At 42.5% G+C, this 26,590-nt stretch overlaps 1 protein-coding gene across 1 annotated transcript in view; it reads right to left on the bottom strand.

The window, feature by feature from the left end:
* LOC137498507 (uncharacterized) overlaps nucleotides 1-26,420 on the bottom strand; it is a 70,585-nt gene extending 44,165 nt beyond the window's left edge. Inside the window, exon 1 of the mRNA XM_068226089.1 lies at nucleotides 26,247-26,420. Within this exon, the coding sequence (XP_068082190.1) occupies nucleotides 26,247-26,332 (86 nt within the window). The 5' untranslated portion in view covers nucleotides 26,333-26,420. The remainder of the gene's footprint in view (nucleotides 1-26,246) is intronic.
* Nucleotides 26,421-26,590: the final 170 nt, after the last annotated feature.

A 26,590-nucleotide genomic window follows, 5' to 3' on the forward strand; every position in this document is an offset into this window, starting at 1 on the left:
AGCCCATTTGAATTCCCCTGCGAAGCGTTCTGGTTGGCTAACTTCAGCAGCTGATAAAATTACAACGGCGCGAGATATCGTATTGAAAATGACAATCCACAGCCTGTTTCCAGTCATTTGACCGGGTCAGGAATGGAATGAATGAAGCCCCACCTAGCGGCCATGATAGGAAATGGGCCGGCTGCCGAAGTCTGTCGCACTCCTCTAGGGCAATGGTAAATGACTGACAGATGAAATGTTAATGGAGAGTGTTACTGAAATGAAAAATGACAGGGAAAACCGGAGTACCAGGAGAAAAACCTGTCCTGCCTCCGCTTTGTCCAGCACAAATCTCACATGGAGTGACCGCGATTTGGACCACGGTATCCAGTGGTGAGAGGCCGCCACGCTGCCGCCTGAGCCACGCAGGCTTCGAGATATCCTATTATTGTTTTCAAATTATTTATCAGTGTGTGAAACCACCTAACGCCCATATATCCGGTTCACGTTGTATATCTGCTAGTGGTTTAACGTCATACCAACTCATCTCAAACGTCAACTTCACATTACAACTCCTCGGAACTGAATTAACATATTGCATTGTAACAAACAACACTATTAATATCCCCACCCCCAATTTCAATTATGCTAAAAATTATAGGGGGTTCCTTTTAAGGATACGTAAGTTTGTGTTCCGTACTTTTTAAATTAATTGTGTTCACTAATTTCAAGAATCTCTCTCTCCTAACCTTCTGTCTGTGAATGTTGTTCTTCAAAATTCCTTGTTGTTTAAGAAATATCGCTCGTGGTAATGTTAGAAAACACCCTGCAAAGCAAGTAATGGATGTTGTGTTTCATACGCTAAACTTGACCGGGTCAAGAATGGAATGAATGAAGCCCCACCTAGCGGACAGGATAGGAAATGGGCCGGCTGCCGAAGTCTGTCGCACTCCTCTGGGGTAATGGTAAATGACTGACAGATGAAATGTTAATGGAGAGTGTTGCTGAAATGAAAGATGACATGGAAAACCGGAGTATAATTATATGAATTTAACAAGAGTCAGCGAGTTACAGTAGAAGGACATAAAAGAGAACCTATTTAATCGGTAAACTTAATTAGTAATTTAATTACCCAAGAACTCTCAAACAGCTGCCTTTGAAAACTTTTCCACTTTGTATATGGGAGTTTGGTATAGCAATTTCTTATGGAGTTTGTCTGCAACAATAAGATCAGACTTGTTAGCAGCTATTGTCCTGTTAGTGATGACAGAAGAATTCCAATATATTTTGTAACTTTAATAATAATAATAATAATATTTGTTTTACGTCCCACTAACTACTTTTTAAGGTCTTCGGAGACGCCGAGGTGCCGGAATTTAGTCCCGCAAGAGTTCTTTTTACGTGCCAGTAAATCTACCGACACGAGGCTGTCGTATTTGAGCACCTTCAAGTACCACCGGACTGAGCCAGGATCGAACCTGCCAAGCTGGGGTTAGATGGCCAGCGCCTTAACCGTCTGAGCCATTCAGCCCGGCTTTTTTGTAACTTATTATTATTATTAATATTATTATTATTATTATTATTATTATTATTTAGTGGCTTCTAAGGGTAGTTGGACGTAATAACCACAAATCGATCGATTTACCGGCACTCATGAGAATTCTTAGTAGGATGAAATATCAAAATTCCATTTGCTCTGAGGACCGTCAGAATGTGTCATTCTCATCATATTTTCTGACCCTTTTGAGTTTGTTGCATACCATTAAATTGATCGAAGTTGAAGCAGTTGAAGAACTTACTCGCTACCGGCTAGGAAATGAAAGTGACATTTAAAACTGCGCCTACTTTCTTGGCCAGACTGATAAAAGGGTGCCCACCAGAGCAGGCTTGCTGCAGAGTCATCAGGAATACTGGATAAGAATCGCGCGCTACTGCTTTGTGAACAAGTCACACTCGGTCACTAACAGTTGGCATAGCGTACGAGATGTTATTGTCCCTCTCGGTACTGAACACAAAGAGATGCATGCCCAGGGCTAGCTTTTTCGCCGAGAGGAGGACGCGTTCGAAACTATAGAACGAAGTGATGTACATGGTTTCTATCATTATTTTCCCTACAAGTAGGGGAACACGAAGGCACGGTGTTGCCTGATGTGTGGAGATTCAGTAATGTTTGAAAAGCAGGGACGGCGAGTCGTATTGTTGCAGTGTTGCACAAGTCCATATAATTTTACACTTCATTTGTCGTCTTTTCTTCTAATTTTTGAGTTTAATAAACCTAAACCTAATATACATTCTAAAATGTTAAAATCAACCATCTTTGGTCGTTCGATGTACTAATGCTTCGGGTTTTTTTGTTGTTTTTTTTGTTAGTTGCTTTACGTCGCACCGACACAGATAGGTCTTGTGGCGACGGTGGGACAGGGAAGGGCTAGGAGTGGGAAGAAAGCGGCCATGGCCTTAATTAGGGTACAGCCTGTGAGTTTTCTAACTCGTCGACTAACTTTTGAAACATATATAAATCTGCATTTTACTTGAAAAATATGAAATATCTTCATTTAAAATGGAAATTATGAAAATTAACATTCATTAAATAAAATACACACTCGTCGGACCTTGTACTCACACTTACTTGTTACCTGCTTACTTACACATACGTTATTTGAAGGGCGCCAGCTGCCACTCAGTGCAGCAATAATAGAATGAGACTCTTGACTATCTCTAGGGTGTGGGGTAATAAGCTTACTTTTGACAACATACCATATAAGTTCTGAGAAAAGGAGATTGGCGTTCGGTTTCCCCATTTATTTTGAGGTTAAGATATTTTACTTTCATTGAAATAAAACTATGAATTCGTTTGATAGAACAATATATATATTCTTTAAATAATATATCAAAAAATAGTGAGTCTTGTTGCGATAAAACAGATGAGAATATGAAATTATGACATTGCAACTTAAAAAAAAACTAGGCATGAATTTGAATTCTTCTTGACCGGACATTTAACAATGTATACGAAATATTTCCCTCACTGATTCACTTGACTGTACCTTCAACACTTTGAGTGTAATTACGACGTATTCCTTTGATCTGGTGTTTACTGTAGATGTGTCACGCCTAACTTGGTGATACATCCTTGTGACTGCTTCTTCTCCATATCATCTGACTTCTTGGTAAGTCAATATGGTATTACCTCTTGGCAGGTCCAGGGTTGCCCTCTCTGACTCCATGGTAAGCCCTTGCGTCCGTGTCTTCAACTAAGTGACGGACCAACCTCTTGGTCTCACTCTCTCAATGACCAATAATTAATGGCTCACTGAGTCTTCACCATCTCTCGTTCACACTCGTTGACTGACCAACTAAGGCCTCTTGATCTAGTAGACTTCTTCACTGTACTGCATCCGTATAACTAATGACTGACGCTACAATATGCATCCACTTTTTATAGACGTTGGTTGACACAGCTACGTAATCTTCATAAATAACAATGACATACTCCCACCTACGCGACAGATATTACATACAGTTGTGAAATAGCCCGGGGCGGCTGACTCTCTGAGCGCATATTCTAAAAGCTCACGGTGACGTAGCCATGACTTGGCAATGACTTGGCAGAATCGCCACCAATCTTGCACAATGTACCAACGTCACATCCAATCTCTGATATATACAACAATTCTCACTGTACAGGTATTGAGTGTTATTCTACACATACGTATATATATGCATACATCTAAGTACAATCTTGCAAGCAACAGGCATTGCAAAATCGAATTGAATAAAACTGATAATTACAATAATAGTAACAATATCACAGATATAATAATAATAATAATAATAATAATAATAATAAAAATAAAATACAGATAAAATCATACAATAATAAAAATACAGATATCATCTTGTAACGGGATTTGAACCGTTACAAGACCCAGCATTTGCCTGGTGTGAAAATGGGAAACCACGGAAAACCATTTTCAGGGCTGCCGACAGTGGGGGTTCGAACCTACTCTCTCCCGAATACTGACGGCACTTAAGCGACTGCAGCTATCGAGCTCTGTGCTAATGCTTCGTAATGGACCAATAAACGCTGCCGGCTTCGAATCAGACTCGGGGAGGGGGAGTTGCTTTCTTGCGGCAATTCCTAAGCGGACAGCGCGGCGCAATGTATTTTTTATACTGTAGTTTCAGCCTAAGCCTGTATAACATCACGTAGCACGCTCGCCAGTATTGGTCCTTGGGTGTTGTACGAGACCAGCAAGCCTCCTATCGCAAAACAATTCCAAAAGGCCGCTTTAGATTGAACAAATAAGTAGTATGACTTCATTCCTGCTTTCTCTCCTCTCGTAACGGTAATTTCTTTTCCACGTTACTAGGGGACACAACAACGGATTACCAACATTTTGCAACAATGAAAAACAGGAGGCCAAATTATCAATTGAAGTGAGGTAAGAATGACCGTCGTTATACTGTAGGTATAACTGGCCTCTTATTTCTGGTACGGTATTTTAATTGCCGGCTATATTTCATTTTTAATAAGAATGTAGTTCATTATTTAACGATAATAGAGTTTCTTGTTATTTCTGTTTTGCTATTTGCTTTACGTCGCACCGGCACACATAGGTCTTATGGCGACACTGGGACAGGAAATGCCTAGGAATGGGAAGGAAGCGGCCGTGTCCTTAATTAAGGTACAGCCTGGTGTGAAAGTGGGACACCACCGAAAACATCTTCAGGGTTGCCGACAATGGGGTTCGAACCCACTATCTCCCGCACGCACGGTCATGTGACCCAAAACGCGTAGGCAACTCGCTCGGTTTCACATGTACTTTCATGATCAATTTTACAGGATCAATTTTATACAAAATGGTCCCACACCTAGTGCGCTCAGGGATGCGATTTTCGTCACACATGTGGACTTTGCCCTTCCTGACACCAAGTCTATGTGCAGAGATGTACTCAATATTGCATATTTCTGTAGTGTGATGTGTATTATTACAAACACCCAGCGCCCAAGCCAAAGGAATTAACCAGACACGGCTAAAATTCCCGTCCTGACCGGAAATCCAGGACCCTCTGAGACGAAGGCCTAGACGCTGACATTTACCAGGGAGTAGGACTGCCCAAATACTCCTGTGATCATAAATAATACAATGGGGTATGAAGTACACCCTTCTTCCTCACGTCACAATTGCAACTTCATATCAGCTCCAACATAATACATGATTGATTGATGCTTGTTGTTTAAAGGGGCCTAACGTCTAGGTCATCGGCCCCTTATGGTACGATATAAGAAGAAATGAAATGACAAATTAAAAACCCAAGAACATCCACTGACCACAATTCAAACCGTGAGGACGAAGAATGAATGGATGGATATGAATTTAAAACGATCAGTGGAACCGACCCACAGTGTCTCACATGTACAGAAGCTGGCATAAAACAATAGTATTACTGACCAAGGGACTGCTTCTATAGCACGATACTGAATCGATGATACTTGTAGTCGAAAGGAGTCCAAAAACCAAGTAGTCGGCCCCTCATAATGGTACTTATGCTAGGGAAGTAGAACCATGGTATTTGTCATGTTGCGGTACTATTCAAGAGTAGCGTAGACTCCCGGTATTCCACACATTATGTTATTACTCACAGGTAATGAAATTCGCATATGTATTACAGACCTACTATGTTTCGCACATTGCGGCGCCATTGACAGGCAACGCAAACCTATGGTGTTCATCAGCTATGTGTACTAACCACAGGGACTCGTACTATCCGGTGGTGTTCCTCACATACTGGGTACTAATCATAGGCAAGCCAGAACCATGGGTTCAGTCATCCCATGGTGTCGCTCATATAGTGCTTCTAATCACAGGCACTGTAAAAGCCGTCGCGCTCTCGTTTGGTACCTAACATAGTGGTACTACGCGCAAGGAAAAGCGACACATGGTGTTCTCCGCGTGGTGGTACTAATCACAAGGAGTTTCATGGTTCTAATATAATCATCCCTTCGTCGCCTCTTACGACAGGCAGGGGATACCGTGGGTGTATTCTTCGTCTGCGTCCCCCACCCGCAGGGGGTTGTGTGTTTGGTCCGCGAGAGGTATTTTATTTCCCTCAAGTCCGCCGGCAAGCCGGTTAGGACCCCCCTATCCGCCACCTGGGATGCGCCACGTGGGAATATCACCTCTCCCCCTGCTACGCCAGCGTAGGTTCGTGGTAATACACAATTGCCCGGTTCACTGAGTGAGTGGTCAGTACAGCACCTTTAGGTTCAGAGGGTATCGGCTTTGATTCCCGGCAGAGTCGTGGATTTTAACCGCGTCTGGTTAGATCCTCTAACTGGGGGTTGGGTGTTTGTGTTCGTCTTCATACACACCAACACACCGCACTATAAACAACCACAGAAACACGCAATAGTGAATACATCACCCAACGTAGGGTTGATGTCAGGAAAGGCACCAGCCGTAAAACTGGTCTGAATCCATACCAAGTGCTGACCCCATGTAACCAGTAAAAAGATCAGGGAGAAGAAGAAATAATATAATAAGTAATTAATTCCAAATTGTATTCATGATTGTAGAATTTCTAGCACCAGGAAGGATCCAAAAGTTCGAAAACTTTGTATGTAGTTCCTTAACGTGAACTCTTTCAAATCACGATGCACAACCACCATCAAAGTCATCTCTTAGGGCGACCATACACACTTCTGTCTGTGACGTGAAAATTGTGTTTAATGAAATTAGCGGTCAAACTTCACATGGAGGGAGGTTGTACGGGTAAATGAATTATTAGAATATTCCAGGGCCTGAAATACTATGCTAGTCTCAGTTCCCATAGCAGTTGCAAAAAGCTATTTTTTGCTATGGGCTTTACGTCGCACCGACACAGATAGGTCTTATGGCGACGATGGGATAGGAAAGGCCTAGGAGTTGGAAGGAAGCGGCCGTGGCCTTAATTAAGGTACAGCCCCAGCATTTGCCTGGTGTGAAAATGAGAAACCACGGAAAACCATTTTCAGGGCTGCCGATAGTGGGATTCGAACCTACTATCTCCCGGATGCAAGCTCACAGCCGCGCGCCTCTACACGCACGGCCAACTCGCCCGGTGTTGCAAAAAGCGCTGAGATATGCTGTATAACGCGTTGATGAACGAATAGTTTAAATTCGGGCTTTTGTGAGTTTCGTCATAATTAGGTTTATTTTTTAATGTTGTAGCCTTATTTCATTTTTATACTTTGAGTTTTGGCTTTTACATTGTTTTGATTTTTATTCTTTAAAACTTAACACATTTGCACCTGAGAATTTACACTCAGGACTTTGTCAGCTTTGTCACTTTTATTTTAAATATTTTATTAACTTACTTTTATTGAACAATGCTGTATGTGTGCGCAAAAATATAAAACAACCTATTTAAGAGCGCGCCAGCCACGCGGTCTGGGTGTAGCGAGCCTGCCTCTTACCTGAAGGCCCCAGATTCGTTTCTTAACCAGATCAGGGATTTTTACCTGTATCTGAATGATGGTTCTAGGTGGACTCTGCCTATGTGAGAATAATAGAAGAGCTATCTGACGGTGTGATAGCGGCCGTACTCTAGAAGGTAAATAACGACTGAAAGGATTCGTCGCGCTGACCAGACGTCACCTCGTAATCAACAGGCCTTCGGGCTGAGAAACTGTCGCTTGGTAAGCCAATATTCAATAATAACAGTATTGGCTTTACGTCCCATTATCTACTTTTACGGTTTACGGAGACGCCGAGGTGCCGGAATTTAGTCCCGCAGGAGTTCTTTAATGTGCCAGTAATTCTACCGACACGAGGCTGACGTATTTGAGCACCTTCAAATACCACCGGACTGAGCCAGGATCGAACCTACCAAACTGGCATCAGAAGGCTAGCGCCTCAAACGACTGAGCCACTCAGCCCGGCAGGCCAAGAATAATTTGGCTGTAATGTCATGGGTTTCTTTTCTCTTTGTGAGCTTTGTCAGTACGTTTTATTTATATTTCCATCTTTTTATCACTTTTATTCTTTTATGTGAATACGTGTCAATTATACAGAAAGGACAGTTAATCTAGTTTCTGTACAGACATTTTGCTAAGCAAGTTATCATGTCTCCAGTTTCCACACACCAACTTTCCGACAGTTGTTTGCAAAATTCCCTTGTTATTTCATTTTCTCGAGGTTCAGCTCATATACAGTACATGCAGACTAAGTGTTCAGCTGCTCTCTTCATACACAAACCGTCGCGTCGGGACGTCCTTACTTCTGGAGTTTGGCCTCAAAAATAATCCACTAATTTCGTAGTATTAGTCTTGCTACCCTATGGCCAGGCCCGGATTGTATTAAAAGGCCTGATGCTCCACCTCCGTGCATGTATATGAATACTTACGCTCGCAAAATATCGAACACGCACTTTTCCATCCTTCTTATCAGCTGTCCGGGTTAGTATTTCATCACTGCTAGAATCAATTACCGTCCGGAGACACGTATCCTCGCTACTTACGCACTGTAATTATTGTAAAGGTTCACCCCTGATTATTGAACCATTCGTAAGTTATAGCTGTAATGTTCTTGTACACTGACTGACAGAGCAAATGCAACACCAAGAAGGAGTGGTCAGAACTTTATGCCAATTGCAGGGTAGACTGACGTCACTGAGGTATGCTCATGATGTGAAATGCGCCGCTGTGCTGCGCACGTAGCGAACGATAAATGGGACACGGCGTTGGCAAATGGCCCACTTCGTACCGTGATTTCTCAGCCGACAGTCATTGTAGAACGTGTTGTCGTGTGCCACAGGACACGTGTATAGCTAAGAATGCCAGGCCGCCGTCAACGGAGGCATTTCCAGCAGACAGACGACTTTACGAGGGGTATGGTGATCGGGCTGAGAAGGGCAGGTTGGTCGCTTCGTCAAATCGCAGCCGATACCCATAGGGATGTGTCCACGGTGCAGCGCCTGTGGCGAAGATGGTTGGCGCAGGGACATGTGGCACGTGCGAGGGGTCCAGGCGCAGCCCGAGTGACGTCACCACGCGAGGATCGGCGCATCCGCCGCCAAGCGGTGGCAGCCCCGCACGCCACGTCAACCGCCATTCTTCAGCATGTCCAAGACACCCTGGCTGTTCCAATATCGACCAGAACAATTTCCCGTCGATTGGTTGAAGGAGGCCTGCACTCCCGGCGTCCGCTCAGAAGACTACCATTGACTCCACAGCATAGACGTGCACGCCTGGCATGGTGCCGGACTAGAGCGACTTGGATGAGGGAATGGCGGAACGTCGTGTTCTCCGATGAGTCACGCTTCTGTTTTGTCAGTGATAGTCACCGCAGACGAGTGTGGCGTCGGCGTGGAGAAAGGTCAAATCCGGCAGTAACTGTGGAGCGCCCTACCGCTAGACAACGCGGCATCATGGTTTGGGGCGCTATTGCGTATGATTCCACGTCACCTCTAGTGCGTATTCAAGGCACGTTAAATGCTCACCGCTACGTGCAGCATGTGCTGCGGCCGGTGGCACTCCCGTACCTTCAGGGGCTGCCCAATGCTCTGTTTCAGCAGGATAATGCCCGCCCACACACTGCTCGCATCTCCCAACAGGCTCTACGAGGTGTACAGGTGCTTCCGTGGCCAGCGTACTCTCCGGATCTCTCACCAATCGAACACGTGTGGGATCTCATTGGACGCCGTTTGCAAACTCTGCCCCAGCCTCGTACGGACGACCAACTGTGGCAAATGGTTGACAGAGAATGGAGAACCATCCCTCAGGACACCATCCGCACTCTTATTGACTCTGTACCTCGACGTGTTTCTGCGTGCATCGCCGCTCGCGGTGGTCCTACATCCTACTGAGTCGATGCCGTGCGCATTGTGTAACCTGCATATCGGTTTGAAATAAACATCAATTATTCGTCCGTGCCGTCTCTGTTTTTTTCCCAACTTTCATCCCTTTCGAACCACTCCTTCTTGGTGTTGCATTTGCTCTGTCAGTCAGTGTAAAATGGATAGAAAATATCCTAGTGGTGCCAAAAAAACGTAAGTTCTGTTTTGTATGACGATTTGATAGTAACGATGGGACAAATGTAAAATATGTTTTGGCATTACGAAATATTAACATGAAAAATAGAGAAAAATTGTAGTCTATTTCAACACTTCCCTATTAATCAATTTAAGTGGAAGTAGTTCTATAACGACTTCAGTATGCTAGTCTTACGTGATGTTACAAAGAAGGGGCCCCACATTTTTAAATAGCCCCACGGCCCCCCAAACACCTTCATCCGGCACTGCCTATGGCCACGTATTTCACAAATTTCCCAGTGAGCATTTAATTCAATTTCACTGTACGCACTTTTCAATATCCGTTTTTTCAGCGTTGGTAACAAAAGTAATGGAGTGCAGTGGAACAAAGCCAGGTGATAAAGAAAATATTCGATTACGAAATGAAGTTTTAAAGGAAATAGATGTATATTGTTACTTGGGTAGCAGAAGAACTAATGCCAGCAAAGGTAAGGACGGCATAAAATGCAGACTAGCACAAGCAAGGGAGGCCTTTCTTAAGAAAAGAATCTGCTCACTTCGAACACTGATATAGGAATTAGAAAAATGTTCTTGAAGACTTTTGTTTGGGTATGCAGGTTTTGGTGCGAAGATGCATAGATATGTCTGTAGATGAATATGCTTGTTTCATCGATTATGAAAGAGCTTTCGACCATGTGAAACATGAAACAATGCTGCAAATCCTACATGATACTGACATGGATGGTAGAGATATCCGAATTATTGCCAACCTGTATTGGAATCGGACTGCATCAGTTAAGGTTGACAGCACAAACACCTGTGCTATTGAAATAAAGCAAGGAGTGAGGCAAGGTTGTGTTCCATCTCCACTCCTTTTCAATATTTACTCTGAAAGGGTATTTTATGAAGTACTAGAAGAAAAACAGGAGGACATCTTTGTTAATGGAATCACAATAAATAATCTGCGATATGCAGATGATGAAATGAAATGAAGTGGCGTATGGCTTTTAGTGCCGGGGGTGTCCGAGGACATGTTTGGCTCGCCAGGTGCAGGTCTTTTGATTTGACACCCGTAGGTGACCTGCGCGTCGTGATCAGGATGAAATAATGATGAAGAGGACATATACAACCAGGCCCCGTGCCAGCGAAATTAACCAATGATGGTTAAAATTCCCGACGCTGCCGGAAATCGAACCCTGGACCCCTGTAACAAAAGGCCAGCACGCTAACCTTTTAGTCATGGAGCCAGACGCAACTGATACTGTTCCGCTTGCAACAAGTGCTGAAGATCTACAGACATTACTAAACTGTGTGGTCGAACACCGTGCTGCAGCAGGCCCGAGTTTTAACACGAAAAAAAAACCTAATGGTCATAAGTCATAAGCAAACATGTCATTCAACCTGTTAACATGACAGTAGCTGGCACATCGCTGGAGCAAGTCCAATGCTTTAAGTGTCTCGGCAGCGTACTTGATCACAGCTGGAACAACGATGTTGAAATTAGGTCCCGGATTGAACAAGCAAGGACTGCACTCAAAAAATGAGGAAACTTCTCTGCAACAGGGACGTTAAGATCAATCTCAAATCTCCGTTTACTTCGGCGTTATGCGTTTTCTGTCTTCCTGTACGGGAACACCCTAATAGAACACCAACAAAAAACTTCAACCCATTGAGATGTGGTGCTACCGTCGCCTGGGTTGACAGGCACAATATCAAAAAGAAGAAACTCGTGTACTTTGGCCATATAATTCGAAATGATAAATATAAGACTCCTTCAGCTTACAAGTTAAAATTGAATGCAGGAGAAGGGGAAGAAGGAGAATATCTCGGCTACGGATTCTACGAGTATGGCATGGGCTCAGTTTCAGAGTTGCTGAGAACAAGAACCAGATCGCCCTGATGACAGCTGACATACAGTGAGGATATGTGCAAGGAGAAGAAGAAGAAGAAGTGGCATTATATGGAAGTGAAACATGGTAGCTCACGAGAGACAGAGAATAGAAACGTTTGAAATGTGGTTACAGAAGGATGATGAAAGTGAGAAGGATAGATCGAATCACGAATGAAGAGATACTGAGAGAGGAGAAGGATTTTGGCTAAATTTAACCAGAAGAAGAGATAGAATGACAGGACACATCTTAAGACACCCAGGACTTGTTCAGTTGATTTTTGAGGGAACTGTAGGCAGTAAGGACGACAAAAGTAGACCAATGTATGAATATAACAGATTAATGTACAGTGTATGTAGTAGTTACGCAGAAATGTAAAGGATGGCACAGGATAGGTTGGAATGGAGAGCTTCATCAAACCAGTGTATGGACTGATGACACAAACATAAAAACACATCAGCGTTCACATCTTTCACAATCTCCCTTAATGCCCCCTGCGATACTATCAGTGCTTCATTTGCTAATGCAAGTTGGTATTTCTGCAGGGACCAATAAGTAGACGTGTTGTCATGGAAATTGTGCACCCTTGGAGAGCAGGCTCAAAATGCTGGGTGCAATTGATCTATAATAATAGTAATAATAATAATGCTATTTGCTTTACGTCCCACTAACTACTTTTTCGGTCTTCGGAGACGCCGAGGTGAATTTAGTCCCGCAGGAGTTCTTTTACGTGCCAGTAAATCTACGGACACTAGGCTGACGTATTTGATCACCTTCAAATACCACCGGACTGAGCCAGGATCGAACCTGCCAAATTGGGGTCAGAAGGCCAGCGCCTCAACCGTCTGAGCCACTCAGCTCGGCAATTGATCTATTGTACACCTCGCCACATCTCAGACCGCTTAACTAACAGAGCGAACTAGACGTAACATTCCAATGTGTAGGACTGTCTCTTACTCTTACCTTCGAGAAACTTATGATAAATAACTAACAGTCAAAATAATTACCAATACATTTAATAAGGCCTCCAAACTTATCTAACATATTAAATAGACCTTCAATGAGCCGGGCAAGAGTATGTAGTGTACGTATGTACACTAGTGTCCAAAAGTTAAGCATAAGTTACGAGTAAGCAGGGCAACAGGAAATTGACCGCAAATCGCACGACATTTCCACCTACCAAGCTTACGTGTTCGTTCTGTGTAGGAAAGGAGTGTTCCCTGCTTTGGCTAGCGGCGTAACCGCAAGGTAAACACAGCCAGTGTCTGCGCCTCATATTCCCTCAGTCGTGTTTGCCCTGTTATAGTGTGCGGAGTGTAGCCTCGTGGTGAACGTGACAACATAATGGCACAACGACGCCCTTTGGACACCGTTTTGGAGGGTAGAAAACTCGGCCGCTTGGAAGAAGGCCAGACACAGACCGAGGTCGCCGTATCCTTGAATGTGCCACAAAGTGTCATTCCCAGGCTTTGGAGACACGGAAGTTGTTAGTCGTAGGCCAGTACCAGGTCGACCAAGGGTAACCACCCCACAGCAGGACCGATATCTGGCCTTAACCGCCCGAAGAAATCGGAGTGAATCTGCAAGGCAATTGTCGGCGGAGCTTGCAGCAGTCTCAGGGGTTGCCGTTTCCCGGCAAACTGTGTACCGGAGACTCAGAACAGCAGGGCTGTTTTCCCGACGTCCAGCGGTATGCGTCCCGCTCACTCCAATACAGAGACGGGCCCGTTTACTGTGGAGCCGTCAACATCGAAACTGGACCATGAATGAATGGAGGCATGTGCTCTTCACAGATGAATCGCGCTTCAGTTTGCAGGACGATTCCCGTCGTACATTAATCTGGAGAGAACCGGGTAGCCAATACAACCACAGGAACATCGTGGAACGAAACCAGTATGGTGGTAGTGGCGTCATGCTGTGGGGCGGCATCATGTTGAATGGCCGTACGGACCTGCACATCTTCATGGGTGGTCCGAGGAACACTGTTAACGCTCGGAGATACAGCGATGAGGTACTGAGACCACATGTTCGACTCTTCAGAGGTGCGGTTGGTCCAGACTTCCTCTTAATGGACGATAATGCCTGACCGCACCGCGCTGCTCTGGTGGATGAATTTCTGGCTGGTGAAGACATTCATCGCATGGACTGGCCAGCGAAGTCTTCGGATCTGAATCGTATAGAACATGCCTGGGATGCATTGGGGAGGCTACCTGCATCCGGTCAGCCTCCACCAAGGACCCTCCAAGACCTTCGCATTGCCTTGTCGGAGGAATGGGATCAACTGCCACAAGAGCTCTTGGACCATCTGATAGAGAGCATGCCACGTCGCTGCGAAGCATGTGTGGCCGTTAGGGGTAACCATACACCCTATTAACAGGGTATTTTGTTGTAGAAGATATTGCCAAGTTTTGATAGTTGTTATCAAAGGTGTACCTTAGCTATCAGAATCTTTCTGACACTGTTCTTTTGGACAAGTTGTGTGACAAATGGTATGTGTGTCAGCTTCCATTTGTTCAGCAATCCGTCTGACATTCCTATCAAGCGGTATGGCCTCGTTTAGTGATTATGCTTAACTTTTGGACACTAGTGTATGCAAGGCCCTACACCTCTGGCTGCGCAGTAGCGTGTGACTGGGGAAGAGCTGTCCATGTGCGTATCGCCATGTTGCGGGCACTCCATACCTCGCCGAGGATATTGTAGTATGGAATTCATGCATTAACTTCAATTACGCACGAATGAAAACATCTGTTGACAGGTTATTTTTATTCCTGCGATACAGGATAACACAGTAAGAAAAGATGTTCATTAGATATCTACATCCAAAATAAAATGTTCAAAGGTGCCGTTTTAGAAAGCAGAAGATCCGTACGGAAATGTTGCATTTCAAGCTTCAGGGAAACTTAGCTATTCATTAATAATAAATGGCACAGACTACACCGACTAACGTGAATGCACGCAATAAATATACAAGAATCCAGACGGTAATAACATGAAAATGATACTTATGCATACAAACTGAACACATTTGCATTGTTATTGAACAAATCTCCACAAATCATTTGAATAGCTAGCCTATAAATAACAGACGTAATAAAACAACCTTTAGAAAACTGGATAGGAAGATTTCAAAATCCACTACTAGTGATATTAAATATACGCCTATGTAGATAAACACATGTCTTAAATTTAAAGAACACTCTCCAAAAACAGAAAAACATTGTATACCAGTACATTAAATTAATAATCTTCAAGAAAGAATATGTAGCTCACATTAGGCCTACTATAATGATCATGTTTGTAACTAATTTGTTTGCATATTGGGAATAGACACATGCAATTAAATCCTAGACTCGGCAGTTAAGCTTTCATGAAAATACCAAACCATTTTCAAATCACAGCAGTTCACAACTTCAGTATGATTTACAGATCATGAGGAGAAAAACAATCTTTTACCTGTGACTTAGGAGACTGGAGAACATCAATAAGTCATCAATTCTTTCAATATTTACAGTATTTACAAACAGTTGTATCAAAAGTAAGAATCTGTAATATTGGCAAAAAGAAAACCTATGAAAAGAATGATTTCTATGAAAGTTACATGGCAGATACTTTTTTCTGATGAGTAATAACAGCAGGTATTATTCAGTACTATGAACAGATTGTTGAAAAGGTACATGACTGCAGAAATCTGTAAGAAAAAATAGAGCTATGTCCAGTGTTCACCACAAGTAACTTTACTTACTTTACTAATTCCCATATGAATGAAATTTTTCTAATTTTATTATTTGCAGTATATGAAATAGTATATCAGGATGAGTATACCTTCAATTATGATTTCTATATAGTTTAGAAAATAGCTATCTAAAATCCATACTCAGATTTTTATATGTTTTGTGGGGCTTTCTGCACTAAAATAATTGTGCTCAGATGAAATGCACTTTGTAACAGTACTGACTGAACTGCTACATTGACTGGGATCATGGTGTTATTCTGTTGATTTGCCCCTCCAAAATCAAACTTCCTTTTTAAAATCCTAGAGAGAGCCTTTTCAGTCTGAAAAAAATAAAAATATATAGGCCTACTCGGTCTACCATATGCAAAACCTTATCATTGATAAAAGAATAAAAATAAAATGAAGTAATGCAATATCTAATCCAAATTACTTGACCTACAAGTACCTTTTTCAGAAGATCTGGAAAGTCAAACCGTGTTGGCACTGCATCACCTTTCAGAATTTTGTTCCCTTCAGATTGCCAAAAACTTGCTTCTTTGGAGTGAATTGAACAGAGTCTGTGGGAATAAGTTGGAACAAACTTGTCTCTTTTAACAGCAACAAGCAACTTCGACAGAAATTCAGGCTTATTCAATGGAAACCTGTTAGCTATAGGCCTATCTCTAAAAATAATAGCCATGTATTCGAAATCGAAATCAAAGAAATGTATATATTTCTATCTCCTCCTTTTTATCTCAACCATTCCTGGTACAATGATAGAACATTCTCGCATTGATTTATCACAAAATACAGTATTCTCCTGCTTCATAAATAGAACCTCAATCAATCAATCAATACTGATCTGCATTTAGGGCAATCGCCCAGGTGGCAGATTCTCTATCTGTTGTTTTCCTAGCCTTTTCCCAAATAATTTCAAAGAAATTGGAAATTTATTGAACATCTCCCCTGGTAAGTTAATCCAATCCCTAACTCCCCTTCCTATGAATGAATATTTGTCCCAGTTTGTCCTCTTGAATTCCAAATTTATCTTCATATTGTGATCTTTCCTACTTTTATAAACGCCACTCAAACTTATTCGTCTACTAATGTCATTCCACGCCATCTCTCCGCTGACAGCTCGGAACATACCACTTAGTCGAGCAGCTCTCCTTTCTCTCATTTCTTTCCAGCCCCAACTTTGCAACATTTTTGTAACACTACTCTTTTGTCGGAAATCACCCAGAACAAATCGAGCTGCTTTTCTTTGGATTTTTTCCAGTTCTTGAATCAGGTAATCCTGGTAATGGTCCCATACACTGGAACCATACTCTAGTTAGGGTCTTACCAGAGACTTATATGCCCTCTCCTTTACATCATTGTGCAGAGATCTGTACCCTTTATTTACAATCCCATTTATGTGATTACCCCAATGAAGATCTTTCCTTATATTAACACCTAGATACTTACAATGATCCCCAAAAGGAACTTTCACCCCATCAACGCTGCAATTAAAACTGAGAGGACTTCCTTTTGTGAAACTCACAGCCTGACTTTTAACCCAGTTTATCAACATACTATTAACTGCTGTCCATCTCACAACATCTCACGTTGCAGTTGCTCACAATCTTGTAACTTATTTATTATTCTATAGAGAATAACATCATCCGCGAAAAGCCTTACCTCCGATTCCACTCCTTTACTCATATCATGTATTATCCGCACACTTTATCTTGGCGCATTTGTGTACGGGGTTGAGAAATAAGGAGGGAGCTGTCCCGGTATCGATAGTGTTGCCTGGTGCTGCCAACTGAATGAAAATGAAATCTGAATTGAATCGAGAATATGATCAATCGATATGAAATTTCTAAACCGTTATCATCTTAAGCCGACAACTATGTCACATACACATTATATAACATTATAAAACATTTCTCGATGCGAATCTTGTTCCTAGCATGAATTCTATACTTTGGCTTTGTTGTGTAAACAACAACAGTACTAGTACGTAAAGTGTACGCCAGATGTCGCACAACGATGCTTAAGCGATTCATAGTTTGTGTTTCAAAGGTTGCCAGTACGAATCTCGAAGATCGCCGAGGTCGACCGATTCAGCACTAGGGTGTAAATGCACCAAGATAAAGTGTGCGGATAATATATATATAAGAAAACATAAAGGTCCGATAATACTGCCTCGAGGAATTCCCCTCTTAATTATTACAGGGTCAGATAAAGCTTCACCTACTCTAATTCTCTGAGATCTATTTTCTAGAAATATAGCAACCCATTCAGTTACTCTTTTGTCTAGTCCAATTGCACTCATTTTTGCCAGTAGTCTCCCATGATCCACCCTATCAAATGCTTTAGACAGGTCAATCGCGATACAGTCCATCTGACCTCCTGAATCCAAGATATCTGCTATATCTTGCTGGAATCTTACAAGTGGAGCCAGCAATCAGCAATCATTCACATTTCACTACATTATCTTACATTTTGAAAATATTCTTACTGTTAAAACTCATTACACTAGTGCTACTCTACCTCATAATTCTAAATGTACCGTATCTAACAGTGGAAAGAATACCTAGCTTAGTTTCTCTGAATTAAATATATATTTACCAGTTGGTTAAATTTAAGAGAGGAAAAATATATCATTTAGAATGCAAAATCCCCTCTCATACTATTCTCATCTTGAATATCAATATTAGGCCTACTTATTTTATAAACTCGAACTGAAAGGAGATTTTCTAAGCACAAATTAAAATAGAAAACGCGTTCTAACTTTTCTATTACAGGACCATTGGGATTCACATAAGAAAGAAGGTGCAGGAGCTTGAATATTAAGCATATATGAATATAACAGTTAAACAGGTACTTTGATTAGCGTTTTCTAGTGCAAAGTCGGAGTCAGCCTAGTAAAACTTCTCTGGAACAGCATATTTAACAATTCTTTTATTATAAAGGTGATGTGAAAACATGGGTAATGGTATCAATAAATCGTTTTTATGATAGGCTAATCTGAAGCCTAAATTTGACCTAAAAATAGATGGCTTTACCAAGCTTTATCAATCATATTTTTCGCATTCTAGGCCCGTGTTTATCGAAATTTTAATACGGGTACATAGTCTGTAAAAACAAAATGTGCGCTTTTTCAGAATAGCTGTTTAATTCTTAAGAATTGCCCCTAATGAGATGAAAAACGTCAAGAAGAAGAAGAAGCCTAAATATTGAGAATGCCACGTCCATACATCCCTGAATCCACCACTTTGTAACCCATTCTCGATTATGGTAATTTTATAACATTTCAATTTCTACTCACTTGTGAAAAGAAATACCAGATCCTTTCTGATACCGATTTGTGCAATTGAAAGCTGCACAACAGGTCACCATCGTAAATAGTTCTCCACTCCGCACTGGCGGCTTAACTTAGGCCTACTCTCATTTAATATCGCCGATCAATGTAAGCTCGCATTTATCACTAAAAATAGTTCCCAATACTATAAATTATCACTTTATCATATAACACAACCACAGATCCGCTAACCGATAGGAATCACCATGAAAAAAACACAAGAAACTGAACATCACCACGTGTTAACCATGCATTCAAAACTGAAGTGCCCGCAACATGGCGATGCGCGAAGATATTCAATTTTCCGCATAGAACCAGCGCGCTCTGTGAGTCTAGATAAGTAATATTAAAGTCTGAGGTATGTATGTATGTAGTACGTATGTATATGACTGCCTGTCCCCTAGTTCCGTTTCTCGATACGAGGTCGGGGATTAGGTGAGATGAATTTATACGGCACGTTTTACGGCCGGATGCCCTTCCTGACATTAACATCAGTTGAGGAACTAGTGAAGATGAGATGAATCAAGGTGAATGTTACTCGTTAAGGAGATGGAAGGAATAGGCTGTGATCTATGAATAGGAACTGTCCCAGCATTTGTCTGGAAGTGAAACCATTCTCATGAGAGCATACAGTTGGATTCGAACTCATGCGTCTCCCGAATGCATAGCTTGGATTCATAGTCATCGCGCGTTAACACGCGCGGCCACTCCGCTCTATGGGCCTGGCTAGGGTATGAACAGTTGTACTAACCATGGGGAAGAACTCAGGACCACAGAGGAAAACAACAGGGTGAAGGTAGATTGATCGGTTGAGAAAGCTAGCAGCAAACTGAAATATTACTGTACAGTATTTATTATCATGCTGTGGCGTTAATCATGGTTAGCGGTACTATATAGTTGTTAAACCCGTAGATAATTACAACTACTGAAGATAAAACCTGACTCGTTTCACGAGCTTAAACCCAGTGGTGTTCAATTTCATTTGTGGGTGGGCTGTATGGCAGATTGCTTAACAAACGGCGGGACATATTATTCTCACTTTATTGGAAAATAATGGACTGTATCAGTAAGAGTATTAGGACCGGGTCGTCGATTTTAGCCACTTCTGATTAATTCTTCAGGCTCCGGAACTGGGTACTGGTGTGTGTCTCAATCCACACAAACAACCACCACATCAACTCGCAATAGTGGAAGTCTACATCCCTCCTTACAGGATTCGCGTCAGGAAGGGCATCCTGCCGTAAAATTGAACCAAGTCCATATGTGCACAACTTTCGTACATTTTTTTACAACTTGCTTTACGTCGCACCGACACAGTTAGTTATTACGGCCTTGTTGTGCCCTTCTGTCGCGCAGAATAATGCCCTTATCTTCGCAATCTCGCCAAAGGTCTAGCACTTTTCTATCCCATCGTCGCCAGAAGATCTATGTGTGTTGGTGCGACGTAAAACAAGTAGCAAAAAAAAAAAAATCTTATTACTCATTGAAGCCATTGCATCCTTCCCACTACACTTCACCATTTCAGGTCTAATTTCATCTATTCCTGCTACTTTATGAAAATGGAGTTTATTTACCGTCCTTTGCACTTCTCCAAACATAATTTCACCAACATCGCTGTCCTCCTCCCCATGAGCTCGGTTGTTCGTGACGTCACAGAAAGATTTCCTGTTACGCTGAGAAGATTTTTTCAAAATATTCTTTCAACCTGTCCAGTGATCCCCCGGGATCTATTACAAGTTCACGTTATCTACCCAGTACACAATTCATTTCCTTTTTGCATCTATTACTTTCCTTATTACTGTCCATAAAGGACTCCCTGCGCCTTGACCTAGGCTTTCCAGGTTATTACCAAAATTTTCCCAAGACGAATCTTGGATTCAACAATTATGTGTTTCACTCTGTTTCTTTCGTCTACTGTACGTACAGTGCCCTGTCTCAACCAGTCCTTGATTGGAGCCATTTCTGTTATGCCTTTGACATTCACAAGCTGCTCTCCCTTCATAACTTCAGCAAGATGTCCGGCTCCATGGCTAAATGGTTAGCGTGCTGGCCTTTGGCCACAGGAGTCCCGGGTTCGATTCCCGGTAGGGTCGGGAATTTTAACCATCATTGGTTAATTTCGCTGGCACAAGGGCTGGGTGTATGTATCGTCTTCATCATCATTTCATCTTCATCACGACGCGCAGGTCGCCCACGGGTGTCAAATCAAAAGACCTGCACCTGGCGAGCCGAACATGTCCTCGGACACTCCCGGCACTAAAAGCCATACGCCATTTCCTTTCATTTCAACAAGATGTTATTTTTCTTTCCATTTTCACACACAATTATTCCTAGGCATTCCCTTGATGTTTCTACTACAGCATCCCCGTGTTTTACCCATTCTCTTTCTATATCCTGAACCTGCTTGCTGTCTACTGTTTGGAACCTTTCTCTAATTACATCCACGTATTTCTGATTTCTCGTCCTGGAGACTTGCCTTTATTCGTCTGCAGACAGATTTCACGTTTTCTATCCTAGGCCTAGAGATAGTTCACTACAGATGAGATAGTGGTGTGTATCATAAAATATGCAAGGAAAAACCACACATTCCTAACAGATTCCCTGATTTCAAAGTCTGTTATGATACAGTCTATTATGGACTTGGTGCACCTACCCTCCCATGTGTAGCAGTGAATAGCCGTGTGCTTGAAGAATTTATTCGTAACTGCTAATCCCATACTGGCACAGAAATCCAGTATTCGCTTGCCATTTCTAATAACGTCCATACAAAGTTACTCGCGCAGCTTCGGTCACTACATATCCCATTCCCCACAAATGTCAACATTATTGTTCAAGACCACAATAAAAACATCTACAGGGCTCTGATCCAGTTTCTACAAGACACCAATCTAACTATATAAACCCTGATGCAGAAGCCACAAACTGAAATAGTTAATAATCTCCTAACAGTTAAACCCCATTAACTATTACCTTTCTACCATGACCATCCCAGCCTGTAGCAGTGCCATGACTGGCCTCATGCCGAGAAGATAGAGCAGTGCCTCTCAGGGTGCATGCGCTTGGTGCATGCACTGTGCACGGTGCAAAAGACGACTTCGCTTGGTTGACCAGAGTGCAGACCCCCCACTCCTCGATTTGGAGCAATAGCGTTGTCTCTCTCTTTCCCCACGCCTGTCTCGCTCGCTCCCCCTGTCTCCCTCTTCCTCACTTGCTGCGTAGCGCTCCAAATCCGAGCCGAATTGAGCCGAGTTGAGCCGAGCTTAGCAGAGTAGCCCAGAGACGAAGCGTTGGTCCGAGCCCTGCCGAGCGGGAGCGATGCACAGTGCACGGAGATCTTGCGCCTCGATTTGCACGCGTGAGATTTTGGGCGTTTGAGAGGCCCTGAGATAGAGCATCATCCATATCCTGGCCAAATGGTGTATTGTATAACCAAAGGCCATCATTGCAAAGAAAAACTCTCGCACTGAAATCGCCCATTAGCACAAACGTATCCTTGCTGTTGACCGTGACTATGATGTCACTCAGTGCTTCATAAAACTTGTCAACTTCCTAACAGAAACTATGTTGTGTGCAATAGGATTCCTGATGGAAAGTCCTACACCACACCACACTCCGCCCTCCCTATTTAACACAAGTCAAGAACACTTTATATTCTAGTATCTCTTCCTCGTTATCTCCCTATACCCGAATATCATATACGCCTAACAAATCCAGACGTATCCACTTTGCTGACTCAGCCAGTTCTATTTTCTTTCTTCCTTTAGCCCCATTAATACTGATAGCTCCCCCACAGAATTCCATTTCGTTCGCCAAGTTGTTTCCAAGGAGTCTCTCGCCTGTCAAATGAAAGTGGGATTCTTGTTACTCACATAGTACCAAGAATGGCTCAAAATGTTCTGAGCTCGGTAAATTTTCTTAAGCAGGATGCTACCCAACATACACATAGTCCCAGTCTCCTCCAACCGGTTATAATAATAATAATAATAATAATAATAATAATAATAATAACAATAATAATAATAATAATAATAACAGTCTGCCTCTGTGATGTGGTGGTTAGTGTGACTAGTTACCACCCCCTGGAGGCTCGGGTACGATTCCCAGTTCTGCCTTATTTGAGCACATTCAAATCCCACGGGACTGAACCGGGATATAGGCCCTAACTTGCCATTTGGGTCTCAGGGAGTCAGTGCTCTATAATCCTAGCCAATCAGTACGGCCCATGCAGGTAATAATACTCGTCGTCCGCTGACGTCAACAGTGAAAAACCCAGGCGAGTTGGCCGTGCGGTTAGGGGCGCGCAGCTATGAGCTTGCACCCGGGAGATAGTGGGTTCGAACCCCACTGTCGGCAGCCCTGAAAATGTTTTTTCGTGGTTTCCCATTTTCACACCAGGCAAATGCTGGGGCTGAACCTTAATTAAGGCCACGACCGCTTCCTTCCCACACCTAGCCCTTTCCTATCCCATCGTCGCCATAACACCTATCCGTGTCGGTGCGACGTAAAAAGCAGATTGCAAAAAAACGAGTGGAAAATAATACACACAGGGCCCAGTTCCTACCAAAAAAGTGGGAGGGGAGCTCGCCTTAAAAGCTATGCCAGTTACCGGATGTAAACTGTAGGAAATCCGGCATGTTTAGGAGTATCTTAATTGCTCAGTTAGTTGTTGCAGATCACAGGCAACAATGTCAAACGTTTAACTAAGAAAAGTGCTATAGAAGTGCTAGGAAACTGTGTTTTATAGGGAAAAAGTTCAACATTGAAAAAAGTGCCCAGTTGGCGTTCCCTCTATACAAATGCACTGAAAACATTCATTCCATCCCTGCCTGCCGGCTGCGCAACCGAGAAAACGGATAACTGATTTTTTAAAATTTTGAATTTGATTTTCGTCGCACCAATGCAGATGTGTCTTATGGAAAATAATATTCAGTGCCGTCGATTAAATACAAGCGTCAGTTTCACGATTCGAACCGCGCAGCCAGCTTGCTCGGTAAATTAAAAAGATCTTTGAATGAGAAAAAGCATTTAATGACATACGTCTGTCAATGAGAGAGAGAGAGAGAGAGAGAGGGGGGGGGATGGAGATATCAGATATTGCCGTGTTATAATAAGCATAATCGCGAAAATTATGAGGAAAAAATGAACTCTGTCATAGCATAGAGACAAGTAAGCTCTCATATTCTAGCACAGAATACACCTCATAATCGCTGTAAAAATGTTCCTTTGTCATTCTTGGGTAACGTATCCAAGGACGTCTTTAATTTGCTGGTCAGCCTCCTCAAGACTCGGAGGCTGGCACCAGGCCTGCATAAGAGAAGATATTTATTCTGAGTGTCGGCAAAGCAATAATATGAGAATATTTCATCCTTCAGGCTTTTCAGTGGAACGTGTGCCGTTTCAAGTCTTACATTTTTAGACGTTCTGTCTTCCGTTGGCAAGTAGGTCCTATTTAGGGGTATGACAAACATAACAGTATTTTCGAGATGTTCATAAAGATGAAATAGTTTATCTTAACTAACAGAATTTGACAGCGGTACATTTAAATTTTTACTATCTATCAAGTTAGAGCCCTGAAAAATATATTGCAGGGGCGTGATAGCCGAGTGGTATAATCGCTGGCTAATCACTAATGCGGCCAACCCATTAGGGATTTTTTGGAACGAAAAGTCACGTCGCATTGGTTCGAATTCCACGTAGAACCGCAGATGCCATGGCTATGATCATGATATCAAAATTTACGTAAAACTGAAAACTTGCAGTCCGGATCGGCCGATAGAGGGAGGGGAGAGGGGGGGGGGGTGTTACAAAATGATGATAGAACACAATTAAGGTGTTTGTGTGGTGCGCGCATGCAAGACTTGTCATTATAAGTGAATTATGTTGATATTCACATCGCAGCAAACTACAAAATATTACGATAAAATACAGAATAAAAACAATACGATCAGGGTCAACTATTTTACAGCGAATGGGGTGTTCTGGTTACGATCTAAAATTCAATTTTGGAGGCTTCTTGTAAAATTGATTCGGCAGATCCGTTGGTTCTACATTTATGACTCTGTATGTCTATTTATTTTATTGACAGATTCTATTTACTTTATTTTCCTAAAATTTCCATGGGGGGTGGAGTTCTAACTCCGCCTGCCTTGGATACGCTCCTGCTTGCTTGCTAAGATTTCCTGTAGCTTAAGACCCAGCATATAATCTGGATTAGTGTTATTGGAAATTAGGCCATGCTTCAGGATAAGCAACCGAAAACTTGAAGGCAATATTCTACTCTTCCAGCGCTTTCCTGGGCTGAAAGCGGAAAAATTTCCATTCCCGATACAATTACCGTCAGCGCCAGGATTCGAACGTTGAACTTTCGAGATATGTAACTTCCTTTCTCTATTGTAGAATTTTAATTTAACCTGCATCAATATACATTTATTATATAACAAATTTAAGAACGAAATGTGTCAGTGAATGCAAAACTAATTAGCTGCTGTTGAAGGGGATGGAACTAAGACAAACTATTTATCAATAACTACAAACTTTCTCATACATCCTACATTCCATGGGTGACGAACTTTATAATAAGTCAGACAGCTTCGACAGCCATGAACAAGGTGAACATATAAAAAAATCAACAATTAATGTTATTGTTTTTATGTACCACTAACTACTGTTGACAGTTTTCCGGAGGGGCCGAGGTGCCGGAATTTTGTCCCGTTGGAATTCTTTTACGTGCCAGTAAATCTACCGACACGAGGCTGACGTATTGGAGCACCTTCAAATACCACCGGACTAAGCCAGGATCGAACACTGTCAGAAGGCCAGCGCCTCAACGGTCTGAACCACATAGCCAGGCTAAAAAAATACGTATCACTATGAAAATAAGGAATGCCGGTCATGGGTGCCCCCAGACGGGATCTTCTGGATGATGAGACATCTGCTCTCCTTAGGTATGACTTCTTTTACATATTTTTTCCTAAATTAATATTTTTTGTATAGAAAAGTTTGAGCTACAATTTCACCAATGAATATTATTCTCACGCCAGTGTATAATGAAATCTAACGTGTGTGGACACAATTCTGTCGTTCTAAGATAAATGTAATGCCTTCTGATCTTGCAATGCTATTTGCAGCCATTCACCCCTTTATTCGCACATTCTGAAGCTGTCAAAGGTAAAAGGCTGACAGAAATATGTCTACGTACATGTCTCGCACATTCCCGACAAAAAAATCTGCGGGCTCCTTAACGCCTGCACTTGTGGTGTACATAATGCATTTTACGGTCATGAAGTACGATAACCTCACTTACCTGTAAAACATCAAATCAAAATTCCATTTGAACTGGGGCGGGATGTCACAGTGGGGCCTCCAGTTACCGCAGCGGGCAGTAGCCATCGTTAACAGCTGTCAGCAACTTCTTTTCAATCAAGATTCCAATCGGATTCACTTCTGTCACTGTCTCAACCGTACTGAGCAAGATAGCACTCCCAACTCCACTCGACCCGCACGCAGCACTGACCTAACAAGCTGGAGGCACTGCGTTAAGAAATGTCACATCGTGATAATTCCTTCTTCCGCTAGATGGCAGCACAATACACAACCGAGGTCTGATTCGGGTCTTTCCGTAAGAATGTACGATAATCAAACAAAGAA

This window comes from Anabrus simplex, chromosome 2, assembly GCF_040414725.1.
Source record: "Anabrus simplex isolate iqAnaSimp1 chromosome 2, ASM4041472v1, whole genome shotgun sequence".
NCBI lineage: Eukaryota > Metazoa > Arthropoda > Insecta > Orthoptera > Tettigoniidae > Anabrus > Anabrus simplex.